General features: G+C 38.2%; 1 protein-coding gene across 1 annotated transcript in view; it reads right to left on the reverse strand.

The window, feature by feature from the left end:
- The window catches only part of LOC137293497 (poly(A) polymerase type 3-like), a 38,356-nt gene that overhangs the window by 22,837 nt on the left and 1,625 nt on the right, over positions 1 to 13,894 (reverse strand). The window contains exons 2-15 of the mRNA XM_067824071.1: positions 11,820 to 11,978; positions 11,434 to 11,500; positions 10,890 to 10,974; positions 10,023 to 10,132; positions 9,285 to 9,338; positions 8,952 to 9,063; positions 5,821 to 5,910; positions 5,333 to 5,471; positions 4,533 to 4,608; positions 3,676 to 3,796; positions 3,171 to 3,255; positions 3,004 to 3,057; positions 2,235 to 2,345; positions 1,823 to 1,926 (exon numbers count right to left, since the gene is read on the reverse strand). Coding sequence (XP_067680172.1) covers positions 1,823 to 1,926; positions 2,235 to 2,345; positions 3,004 to 3,057; positions 3,171 to 3,255; positions 3,676 to 3,796; positions 4,533 to 4,608; positions 5,333 to 5,471; positions 5,821 to 5,910; positions 8,952 to 9,063; positions 9,285 to 9,338; positions 10,023 to 10,132; positions 10,890 to 10,974; positions 11,434 to 11,500; positions 11,820 to 11,977 — 1,366 coding nt within the window. The 5' untranslated portion in view covers position 11,978. The remainder of the gene's footprint in view (positions 1 to 1,822; positions 1,927 to 2,234; positions 2,346 to 3,003; positions 3,058 to 3,170; positions 3,256 to 3,675; positions 3,797 to 4,532; positions 4,609 to 5,332; positions 5,472 to 5,820; positions 5,911 to 8,951; positions 9,064 to 9,284; positions 9,339 to 10,022; positions 10,133 to 10,889; positions 10,975 to 11,433; positions 11,501 to 11,819; positions 11,979 to 13,894) is intronic.

A 13,894-nucleotide genomic window follows, 5' to 3' on the forward strand; every position in this document is an offset into this window, starting at 1 on the left:
GATTCGATCAGCCTGGTGAGGAAGATGAATTATACATCCTACACTTCAAAGACAACGTGTACAGACCGGTGCCGTTACCAGATTTTACAAAACCTAAATGGCTGATCAACTTAACACCCACCTCACCTTATATCACAATAGACGAAAATAATTGGATCACTAAGATTAGGAACAACGGTATCTGGGCCGGGGATTTCATTCCGGAGAGGGGATTAGCACACAGACAACCTGCTGGTTACGACAAAAAAGGGTTATCAACTTTCTTCGAAAATAAATTAACATTTAGTAATCCTGAAATAATAACCCCCCCTTTCACACTCATCATAGAAGTCTTCTTTACGGATTCATTCGATGGAGACCCCTCAATAGTACACCAAATTTTACCCGGGGTGTCAATACGCTGGGATTACACAACCGATTATTGTCGTATTGTTATACAACAGGATACCACGGGTCCTATAAACCACTTAATAAGCCCCAGTGGGGTTTTTATTAGAATAGGATATTTTATTAGCCTCTCACCTATTGCCCTGAATACTAGTATAGAACTTATAGGCTTCAAATACATTGATAGATTTTTAACTGAACCCCAATTAAAATATCTTTCAAAATATATATTATAGGATGGGTCTGTACCCAGTCGTAGAGGAAGTAGCGAAGACGTTGGAAACCGTAGATGGGTTCCGCTTGAGGCAGTTATGTGATGTAAAACGTCAACTAGAACAAGACCGTGACACGCGGAAAGCATTATGTAAAAAATACAATAGAGCTTTCAATATCGTGGATGGGGCTGACACTACCCTTATGGCAACCAGCATGGGACTAGGGGCGGCAGGCGTTGGATTGTTAACCACCATCGTGGCTGCACCTATAGTGCTAGGTATTGAAATAACGGCTGGGGTGACAGGGTTGGTAGGGTTGGCTCTTAAGTTAGTATCACGCAGACTTAATCGTAAGGCATTGAAACACGACGAGATCAGGGTTCTGGCCGAAGCAAAGCTGAACACAGTGTGTGAGCGAATTTCCACGGCACTCTCTGACAGTAAGATCTCAGAAGAGGAGTTTAGTTCAATCCTCTCTGAACTCAAAAAATATAACGGAATGAAACAAGATATTCGATCCAAGTCTCGTAAGTCTGCTATCAGCGAGGATGAGAAAAAAAAGTACATAGCACAGGGAATACAAAAAGCCCAGCAAGCCTTTATTATGAACACCAAAGAGATCGTAGGCGGTTCACGTTAAACTGTTTCATCGATATAAACATAACATAGCCGTAAGCGAGCCACCGATCCTATATGGTCAGTCAAAACTTACAACATAGATAAAGTGGATATGAAAGCCGACGAACCCAACTTATACTACTTGAGGGATGGGCCGGGTAGGGGTTTTGTAAGAGAAGAATTATTGATCGTACCGTACGGCACAGTGTTACCGCCTGCCAAGTCACGGTAAACGTGATGGCGTGGCTTTGTAGTAGGGGCAATAATAACAAGAGCTAATAGTCCCACCAAAGCCTCATTTAGTAAATGAGGCTTTTTAGAGGGGTTTTTGAAAAGTGTTTTCGGACTATCATTCCCTATACTACTTGTAATTATTCATCCCTCTTTTTTTGAGTGTCAGGCAGGATAAAATGAACCTGCCATCTTTTAACATCTGTTAGTCTGACTTGTCCAGTTATTAAACAACCCATTCTTTTCACCAGGCACTAACCATAAAACCTGACACTTAGCAGTTCTGAAGTTTGATAAATGTAAAATCATGCAACTATTGATGACATCCCAAGATGTGACTGATTTGTGCCTAGACATCCAGACATACTCACCAACATCAGAGAAAGACTGTATATCGAATGTGAGGTCAATATTGGCTGATGGCGTGTTGTTGAATACCAGACCAATGAACCACTTGCACATAAACATTCCTTCTCTGTAACAGGCACAAGCAATTTCATCATCTTTCAATCAACAACAATAGTCTGGCTGGTAAATACACTGAGGGGGAGACAACTCTATCAAGGCACAACTGTCTGAGGCAACTGAGAGATAATAATCTCCCATGGTTCATCTAATATCATAGATATCATTGTGTTGTCTCAAGGTTAAACAATCCACAACTTAAAGTCAGGGCAGGAAAACCATATATGCTGACATTTCAAGTCAGATGTAAAAAAGGATATAATGAATATATTGTCTAAGATTCCTTAGTATTTTGCTGCTGCATGTCAAGTAACTCACGTTTCATTGAGTGGGCCAAATGACTCTGGCATGATATGAGCAAGCTTGATGAAAGGGTTTCTTTCCAGGTTCCCGACAAGCAAACGGATCTTTGACTCAACATAGCCATGCCTGGAAGAAACACATTCAGATATACATTTCCAAACTAACAAACATAACACTTATTCTAAAGTGAAGGAATACTGTTTCATGTAACAATCATTTCCGTCATCATGGCCAAATAAACATTCTACTGAAAATAAGAGTAACTACTAGATATTTCAACTGTGAGACCAAGGTCACAGCCATCAAACTACAATCTGCATATTGTCTGGTGAATCAGGTTTATTATCTAAGGAATCGTGAAGATCCAGGACCTAGATTTTTTAAGCTCTCTTAATGCTAAGATAGTTGTAAGCTAATGTTAATGTTTGGCACTTTGACTATCCTAGCGCTAAGAGAACTTAAAAAATCGAGGCCCGGGTTAGAAGTGATCTTCAGTAACCCATGTTTGTGGTAAGAGGCGACTAACGGGATCGACTGGTCAGGGTTGCTGACTTCATTGTATCCCAGCTGAATTGATCGATGTTCATGCTGTTGATCACTGGATTGTCTGGCCCAAAGTATTTACAGACTGCCCCCACTGGAATATTGCAGAGTGTGGCAAGACACTAAACTCACTCACTTATTAATTAATGTAGGACTGGAAGCAGGTTCGTTCCACTTACTTAAACTGATGCCATATCGACATCACCACACAATCTACGGACTGCTGGGGGGGGGAACTTACCATTCTAGATAGTGTTCCTCTTCTTCTGCCCTTGCAACTAGTACAATGTAGTGTCTGCAACAGAAACATGAAGCATGTCACTTCTACACAACCACATAAGGGCATAACAAACCAGAAACATCCATCACATAATTACAAAATGTGGATGACAAAATAATAGCACCTACTTATATTTCTGGAAGAAGTTTGAGGGAGTGAACAGCTCTGACCAGTCTGCCTTTCCTTCATAGATCTTTGTCACAACTGCAAGACCTGGAACAGTGAACAGAGGTACTTCATGTACTTCAAGTGGTGTAAGCATACCATCACTTTCCTTGGCAACAGTTATATTTTGGAGCCACAGTACCTTAGCAGTCACATAATACAACAAGGAAATGGACATAAAATACTTACTTCTTACCACATAACCACAGACAAGTCACCATTATTGCTTCTGTTCAAACATGTATGTTCAAAATTAAGCAATATGAGATTTACACACATAGGTTTGTTTGGTTTTTTTAAATCTAGTAACCCCCTGAACCATAACTTTCAAAATGGGGGAAAAGGTCCTATGATTTTCATTTTTAGCTTATTTTCATTGGCTTATTGCAAAACACTTCTTAATGGTGAGTTGATCCTCAGGATATCTTGATTGAAGAGTATAAATTAGGCATGTCTTAGGATACCTACCTTCATGGAACTCATCATTCATGATGGCTCGTGTGGAGTTTGTCACGTTGTATGTGGAATTCTGCTGGGGGTAGGCTGGGGTGATGATGGGAAACAGATGAAACCGGTCAGAGGGGTTCACCTGCACAACAACAGGTGAGGCTCAAACAAGGGTGTCACATCATTTCTATTTCACATTATAAGCTCTCCTTATTTGTTATTTCACAACTTGGTAAGCAGTAATCTAGCTCCATCACGTATAAGGATGAGCAAGTATAGTTCCAAGCTGTCTTTAGAAATATTTCAGCAATATGACGAAAGGTAAAGCAGAAATGGGCTTGCCACACTGAACCCATGACGGGAATAAAGCCTGAGTCATCACTTTAACCCTTAGGCTACCCCACCACCCACATGATAAGGGTGGTCAGACTCACAGACTTGGATTGACACATGTCAACATATCCCAGTTGCATAGACTGATAGTCATGCTACTGAACACTGGATTGTCTGACCAAATTATATACAAATAGCGACAATACAGCTGGAATGTGTGACGTTTAATAACAAACAAACCAACAAACACAACCGGGACCAGTAAATATTCATACTTCGGTCAGACAAGCCAGAGATAGCATTTTCTTAAACAACACTCAAACAGTGAGAGTTATATGCTTTGGCTTTATTCTAGCTGTATCAATGCACACCAGCCCAAAATTCAAATCATTAACTTAATTCTCTATTCAGAGCTCCAAGTCACTTCTAAAATACATTATCTGACTGATTCTATGTGTTACATGAAACAAATTTCTTTGTCACACTCATTCTCCTACCTCCTTAAATACTTCAGTTTTTCATATTACAAACTAAGGTTAACATACTCGAGGATCCCAAATTGGAAAACCCAGTTTGTTTTCTGTATCAAGAGGCTTCAGAAGAACAGGATTTGGCCAGTCCCTGGAAAAGTAAGACAGACATCATGTAATGCCATGATGATGAAACAAATCCTTACTTCACTCACAACACTAATAAATCGATATAGGATTGATTAAGCCATGTTAAAATGATAAAAGGCAAAATGGACATTACTCCAACTGTGTTCTGTCAAGACACTGGCAAAATGGGGATGGGATCCCTCAGCATAAATGCATGGGGGTCATTTTCAAAGTTTATGGGGCATTGCATGAGTTTGTATAAATATTTAAGCCAAACATGCAGTTTCCCATGCAGAATCACAATTCACAAGTACCATTAGTCATATACAATATGTATCGCACGAAATCTTTCTCAGATTTATCATGTGCATAGTATTGCAGCTGCAGCAACATCCCATATCATACATTTTTCAGCCTATGCAAGGTGCTTATAGTGAATTTAACTTCAGTAGGCAGTGAAAGTCAGGACATATACGTGGAAAGTGGATGCACTCAATAATCGCCTTGTTCCCATATTATACACCAATCAACAAATTATTGCAAGAATACATGCAACCCCGCAGAACACTATAAAATTGAACTCACTTTAAAAACATATTCTTTGAGTTTTGAATATAGTTCCTTTTCAACATTAGGTTGATCCTTACTAGTGGTAAAATGCTGCTTAAAATTAATAGAATTAGAGTCCAATGTACAATTAACCCAGGAGATGTAGATATTAGCGATGCAGAAACATGCACACATACCATTTGGAGAACACAAGGAAAAACTTATGTACAAGAGTAGCAGGTGCTGCCTTGGGATAAAGTTGACACACCCGGGCTACCAGCATGGCCCATGACACTCCACCCAGATAACCAAGGACATTGGAGTAAATACCCTTCTCTGCAATAACAGAACCAACCACCATTTGGCATTAAAAGTATTAACTCAGGGATAAGACTGAATAAATGTATAACAAAACTGTCACAGGTTTATCATTTATTTCTACGCTGTTGATAATAGTGCAAGCAATCAGTGAATATTTTGTCGGTTTCAGCCAAAAAGGGATCAGTTTTTTAAATCAAAAGAAAATGCTCGATGATATTTAATACTGCACTCCTCACATAGATATATCTTAATGCCTGACCTATGCTTAAAAATCATGAGACTACCTAGCGTCCTGAAACAGTTTGTATGAGTCAACTGAAAGTCAACATTTTTCTGCCTAATGATGCATAAAAACAGAACTTACTTTTTGCCCAAAGTTTAATTGCACGAAGTGTCATTCTGAAGTTTTCCTTGTTTGACACAAGATACAAGATCTCATCAGTGACTCTGCAACCTGAAGCAAATGTATGGACCATGTTAACACTGCAAAGTTGTCTACTGTTCTACACAGGAAATTCAACATTGCAACTTAAATTGGGTTTTTATATACTTATCCTATCTCAAGGTATGCACTTTACTCTCTTCATTCAACACTGAGTGGAATAATGTGAACTTTTTTCCCTTGGTCCTTCCTGCCCATCCACCCGAGCACTCCATGCTACCCTCATTATGAGACAGCTGCCTAGTTGTCATGCAAATTATGCGGTATCCACCACTAGCTACCCATGTGACTTTCTCCAAATCATCATTCTCATTCTTTGAGCCGCTGTGTACGATCAATTTTGGAGAATCTGCGTAATGGGGGAAATGGGAGGGAATCCATTGCACATGAAAGGATAAGTATATAAACGTACAAATTACATTAAAATTTTCAAAATTTTAAACTTTCCTATCGCACTTATCCAGACAACAGGATGCAGATACCCTAGGTCTTGACACTGGGAAGAGTAGCACGGTGTAGACTGAAAATTACCATTGATAGTGATGCACAAGGGAGGCCTGTTATAACTAGCTCAACACCTACGCCTGAGATAAGTTCTCCCAAACTCCTTGGCTTACTAAGCACAAGACCTCCCATGGAGATGGGTGTTCCTGAGCTATACGGTGTTCAGACGCAAAGTCCAAAGGAGGGCGCATATCAGAGAAAGCGGATGCCACTTCAACACGACTTACAAGGTACCTTCTTAAAGTAAAGTCGAGAATTCAGAATTGCAAAAATAGCAAAAGGCACCTGTACACCACCAGACCAATCTATGAGCCACGTCTGGTGCAGAAATATTGAAAGGTTTTACAGTTTTGCTCCAGAATAGAGCACTACCATCAAATTCAGTCAAAGTCAAACTTGTTGCCATGGAAATGCAGAAATATAGTTTATTCAGAATTCCAAAACTACCAAAAAGTGCCAGTACACCACCAATTCTATCTATGTGCCAAGTATGGTTTAGAAATACAGTGCTTTCTGTCCAACTCGGACTATGTCTTTCTCTGATTGCTGAATGTACTGGGCTGAGCTAATGGTCCTGACATAAACCTTGTTTATAGGAAATTCCTGTGCAACTCGGACCGCTGTCTCATTTGGACTTTTTAGTCGTTCAAAAGGAAGTTTGAATTAGACAGGGTGCACTGTACTGAACAGTTGTAAAGTTCTTCCCCGGAAAGGAGCACACTCACCAAATTCAAAGTCAACCGTGTAGCCATGGAAACACAAAAAATACTTTACTCTGAATTCCAAAACTAACAAAAGAAACCAGAACACCACTAGACCAAATGACTAAATGTCAAGTTTAAGGAAGAAATAATCACAGATTTTGCAGTTCTCCTCTGGAAAAGCACTACCACCAAATTGACTCAAAATTGTTGCCAAGGAAACATAGAAATATATTTTCTTTAAAAATCCAAAACTACCTAAAGGCACCAGTACCAGATCCATCTACGTGTCTATTCGTTTAGAAATAGTGAACAATTTTGAAGTTCTGCTCCAGAAAAGACAAATGTACACAGATGGATGGACAGTGAGTGGGTAAGTTTAGTTTTACGCCGCATTCAGTAATATTCTAGCTATATGGCGGCGGTGATGGAGGCAGACAATTGGGAACCGATGACAAGTGTCAACCACGTCAGCGAGCATGACCACCCGATCATGTTAGTCGCCTCTTACGACAAGCATAGTCACCTTTTATGGCAAGCATGGCTTGCTGAAGGCCTTTTCTACCCTGGGACCTTCACGGGTCGACGGATGGACAGACACACAGACACACAGAGTGCATTTTAATACTCCCTGCAAGAGACGTTGCAGGGAATAAAAATGTTGAGCTAAGCAAAACACGTTCATGTGCGACAAGAAAAGAGAATGATAATTCGGAGATAGTCACGTGGGTAGCTAGTGGTGCATGCTGCATGCTTTGAATAACAACTGGAAAGCTGTCTTATAATGAGGATAACATACGAGTGCTTGGCCAGATGGGCAAAAGAGGCCAAGAGAAAAAGGTTTCTATATCATTGCATGTCATTTACATCGAATCATGACAAAAATAAAAGTGCATACCATGAGATAGGACAAGTTTCTCCAGATACACCTTGAAGTGAGTCACTGAGTTTAGTTTCAGGGCTGCAACGACTCACCTACATCTCAATTCAAATCCATTTTCAATGCTGGACTCTCAATTTGATTCTTCGGAAAAGTAAGAACATTAGAATTAATCTAACTCCCTAAATTTACGAAACAAACCATATCACACTGAAAATGTTTTCAAAGCTATGACTAGTAAATCAGGAATGTAACTGACCTTTTTCAAACAAATTCAATATGGTGTTTGAACACAGAAGAGCACTCAAATATTGAACAGAAATAGTGATAATGGTTATCGAAAATCAAAACTAAGGGGTCACATGAATTTTTGATTGACTGAACTGAATAACAAAAACCCTATTTAGTTCATGCCATTGTTTGCAATATTCCAGCGATATCACTGAGGGTGTCAACACACCATAACCATTTGGAGAAATGAACGTGGGTCTTTGACGCAGAGATGCCAACCGTGAGATCAAATGAAAGCAGAGTCATGCCTTTCCCATGTCCTGAAGGTGCGAGTTGGGGGTGAGCATTAGAGGGGCTTAAGCCCCTTTTAACAGGATCGGGTCTGGGAGGGCCTTCCCTGTGAAAATCTTTAGATCTGGCCTGGATATATGCAATTACTAGGCATAATTACTAGATCACACTTAACTCAAAGGAACATGTTTAAATGGCTATTAACTAAAATTCTTTCAAACATTCAAAATTTAAAAACATATTTGTTTTTTTAAAAAAATCTTAGTTTTTCTATAGACAAATCAGGTTGTGGATTTTGTATTTGAAATTGGGAGTCACTCCTCCATAATCAGAGTGGTTGGCATGTTTGGCATGCAAACACTAGGCACCCCACCATACCAATACACCTAAGAGCCATAGCATATTTAACTATGTTATCTTTCACATTAGAACATCATCTGACATACCATTGAGACTACGGACACTCTTCTCATCCAGATTCTTCAACAAGTTCTCTTCCCTAAGATCAATGTCCTCTGGAATTGTTGGGAGGGCAAGGCGGGCAAACAACATGTCCAACTGAAACAGATATAACAAGTGTAAGCAGAGAAATGAAACATCCTGATTTTAATGATTAACTGCTACTGTTATACGGTGCGTGACAATTGAAGGAAAGAAACTGAAGAATGGAGACTAAAATTATCCCATATGTGAATAATGACCTATTTCCTGAATATATTATTGCATGCTGAAAGTCCAACATTATGGCTTCAGACTGATTATGTTGATGCAACACTTACCTCAATCCCATCGAAGGTCATTTTGATTACAGGAACAAAGGCTTCCTCAACAGCCTGCAAGGAATGTCTTGCTTGTTAGTATCAAATTTGGTTAAACTTGAAAAACTTGTGAAACCATACATTCAGATACTTAGAAGGCTAGCTGCTTGTATTACATATACTGACAAAAGATTTATGAGAACGCATGCATCATGATGCCTTTTAATAGTATACATATCACACTAAAACCAAATGTATTTGAAACGTGATGGTGATAAAATGATACATTTTAAAATGCAGACTTCTGATATTCTGTAACTGGTTCCTGCAGAATAGTTTTTGTTGTTTGTTTATAATGCTTCACTTGGCAACATTCCAGCAATACAACAAAAGTACGTAAATAACAAAGTCTATACTAGTCAAACCATTAAAAGACATAAATGAATATTATTCTATGCGACTGGGTCATGACGGCATGCATCCACCAGGTCCATGAGTCTTGCATCCCAATCGATGTACATGTAGTTACCTCTTACAACAAGTGACTAACGGGATTGGAAGTCAGGTTTACTTGAACATGGATAAGACAGCTACTGGTTGATACAATGTGCAATATTCAATGCAATCATGCAACAATGGCATGCAGGCAATCAAATCATCAATCTTGACTAAGCAGTCAATATAAGTGACTGTTTAGAAAAGGTTAATAGCAGCCAATCTGTTGCAAATTTATGCATTATCAAAGCCAATTCTTCTCACCCTTAGATCCTTGACCTCAGCCTGCTGTTTCACCAGCTCAAAGAACGAGGCAAAGAAGTCTGATCTCTCCACATGTCTGGGGGCCACACACAGTGTGTCTATATCAGCACCTGCACAACAAGACCATCATCATAATCATCAGTTACACTCAGCTGAACATGTGGTCCATCAAAGGTGACCAATTTCTTATTCCACTGCTTTAGGTTATGAACATAGAGATTTATCTTAGTTGCATCTTCTTGTTTAATTCTGGACACAATGTTTCGGGGCTTGTTCTAGCCCCATCATCAGGGAACAACAGGGCTAGAACAAGCCCCTAAACGTTGTTCCAGAATAAAACATGAAGATATAAGTACAGTAACCCAGAAAAATCTATATGTTCATCACATAGCATCTTCTAAAAAGCCAAAATAAAGCATCTGGTTTAGATTACTTACAGAAACATGTTTGGATAACAATGGTTATCTTTAAGACAATGGTGTCTTATTAAGTCTCAAACAAGAACCATTACTGCAGAGGTTTATCTAAACCTCAGAAGCTTGCATCTGGCCTAAAATCTGCTTCTAATCTCTATAAAAATTGAAGTAGGACACTGAAAATTTCCAAATGTATGTTAATATCACTGTATTACATACAATAAAATATATTGAGGTGAAAAGGTAAGTATCATCACAATCAAGATTACCGCATTTACTGGTGGTTATAAGGTGTTAGCCCAGTGAGATGCCAAACCTCCCGTTTAAACACTCACTCTACTCACGTAAAATAACAACAAAAATACACCAATTGCAGCTCATCTATAGTTTTCTACACAAAAGTTGATGCATGCAAGTATTTGGGTTCTTGTAACTATGTTAAAAGGATTACCTTTTGTGTGAACCCCTAATCTGTAAGATCCAAATGTAAACACTTTTCCGCCAAAAGTGTCAATTTTATTTTCGGGAATATTATTCTGGAAAATAAAATAAATATTGGGTTCATCTCAGTTAATCACTGTCATCATTAATAAATGCAACACTTCAACAATATCACAATAACATGCTACTATTATCATACATAACAATCTTTCTGATCAAACAAGTAGATAATCTTAAGCAATTAAGTTACTGTGCATGAAGACATCAAATCGACATTTGGTATGGGTATTTTTCATCATCTTATCTATCCTCATAAATTGATACAAATCAGCAAATATTATTCCATCGTATCCTCCAGTTCTATAAAAAAAAAAAACCTCTCTGCATACATCTTCCTGAAGCAAGGGAGGTAACTGACTGTAAGCAATAAGTTTCCTTCCTTGCCAAACTAAGCTGGCATTCTGTGGTTTGAAAGCTTCTCTAACAGTGGCTATCATGGGGTATGTACATATGTAACCAAGACCTCATTATATCTGTTGAACTAGAAATCTTACCTTTTGCCTACTGACATCTTTGATCCATTCACGAACCAAGTTATTGATTTTCAGTAGAACTTCCATGCTGTAAGTATATTAAGTATGAAGACTTAGTTGACATCATAATTCTTTCCAATGTAATACAAACAAACAGCATTTCCATATAAAATGTATTTCAATACACAATTATTCATAGAACTGCAGAAAACATGAAGCTCCTGACTTCCACACAGCTGAAATGATTACACATAAAATGAAGCACTTTCTAATTAGAAATATATCTCCTGCTGTTCAAGGATATTACCAAATCAGGAAATGACTGAAAAACTCAAGCAAGGTTTTACGTCTGAACATATCAAAAATATTAGCTGCAAAAAGACAACGAAAAGTATTATTTTTCCTACCGATGTGCCAGTTCCTCTTCGCTCTCGAAGACTCCAAAAGGCCGAAGAGTTTCCTCCAACTTGGAAGAAAGCTCTAGGTCAAAAGCTTTTGGTTCAGCCAGGCTAATTGGGGAGGTGACCCCAGGGTAGGGATTCTGCCCACTGCTGACCTGGGCCATGCTGAAACACCAGTTATCAACAATACTTGTAACGGTTCTGCACAGCTTAGTGTATTAATTTATAGAATACAGAAACATGATATGTCTGGAGATGCCTTAAAGGGGCACTAGTGCAGAGCAACTTCCATGGACTGGTTGTTTCCTTTGTTATTGTTTTTCTCCCATGAGTACCCAGATGATATCCCAGAATACTTGACTGGATGGTGACCACTGCTGCGCCATATGTATGTGGAACTGATAGTTGAAGTATAGACTGATCAACAAAGATGAAGTCATTTTACTTCATTATTACGAAAACAAACAAAATACTTTGAAGTTTAATCATCTGTCAGTGGTAAAAAAAAAATGTTAGAACTGAAAAATAATCAAGTCAATGTATGTCTTATGCTTTGTCTTAAATATTTAATATCATGTTTGCATGCACTTTGAAATTAAAGTTACAAAGCTTATACTTATAGTGAATTTATATCATGACTGTAATATCTAAACATTTTATGGACTGTCAACGTGAATTTTCACACAGGCCCTATGCAAGACCTTGTTTACGTTGTCTGTAATACAGATTCTGCTGAATGCTACAACAAATAAATTAGAACAAAATCCAAATATTAAGTTTAAAACAGACTAAAGTTACAGCAACAGTTATTACCTTGTTCTGGAATGTATCCATCAATATCCACATAAAAGAATGATATGACATTCATCTGCAGCTGGTTAATAATCCTGCTTTATCTATGTCATGTGTCTTTAAACAGTCTAATATGCCAAAAAGTCCTACATCCAGGGGTTCAAAAGTCCCATCAACTGACGCCTGGGACAAGTCAGTTTCCATTTCGAGCAATCAAGTAACGATAGCTTACTTGTCCGTGGGCTACTAGATAGTTTCCACTTATGGTTTCAAACTGCAAATAAACTTGGATTTCATTTCATGTCTGCTCAAAATGAAGCTAATAAATTTCGCAATAATGATAAACCAGAGTTATCTCACTTTGCTATTTACTGCTCTTGATAATGTAATGAAATCAGGGTAAGTGGAAAATTAGTCAGGACAACTTACTTTCTTCAAGTCACTTGCCCTGAGGAAAGTGGCTTTTTAAAAACATTTTGAACCCCTGACATCGTTTCAAGTTTTTCAGTACTTTAGTTAGCCAATAATGAGCAATCAGTCCATCAATCAATCAACATACTGGCAGTCAGTTCTTCGAAAGAAGGATGTTGTTTTCACATTTTCACTTTATAACATGGTGTAGTCGGTATAAATTATTAAATCTACACATATCAATACTGTCTTTTGACCACTGTTGACAAATCCACTGTGGAAGATAAAAGTAATTAATCAACCAGTGTGTCATAAGTTAATCCTCTGATCAATGTTTGTTTTTGTAACTCAGCTGATAAACTCTCTTGCATCACTACCATGTACATATTACAAAACATGTCATACATTTGCCACATCAGACCTTAATTTTATAATATTGAGCATTTACTCCACACAAATGGGAAATGCCAAATGGGAACCTTTGTGAAATAATCTGACTGGTGTTACCGCTAATTATACCTGCTATAAATTCATTAACTGACCAACTGAATGATGACAAATGATGTGGGTTACAGCAAGGGAGAAGTAATCGCTGTATTGCCTGCAGCCTGAAAACACACATGGACCAAAACTGTTTTGAGGATACCAACAGAACTTTGTTCTTCCCTAAGAAATACATATATGCACTTGCTGTGTACTTGTGTAAATAGGTATAGTCAGTTTTCACCTAAGAAAATGTTCAGATTTTTCTACCAATAGCCAAGTTGTTGTTATTAGTTTATGGATTCAAATAAATTAAATCAGTGTTTTCATTATCACAGATAATAAACCTGGGGCGTAGCTACCCACACTTCCACATGTTTGCTATAAAAGTTGGG

Source organism: Haliotis asinina, chromosome 8 (assembly GCF_037392515.1).
Source record: "Haliotis asinina isolate JCU_RB_2024 chromosome 8, JCU_Hal_asi_v2, whole genome shotgun sequence".
Taxonomy (NCBI): Eukaryota; Metazoa; Mollusca; class Gastropoda; order Lepetellida; family Haliotidae; genus Haliotis; species Haliotis asinina.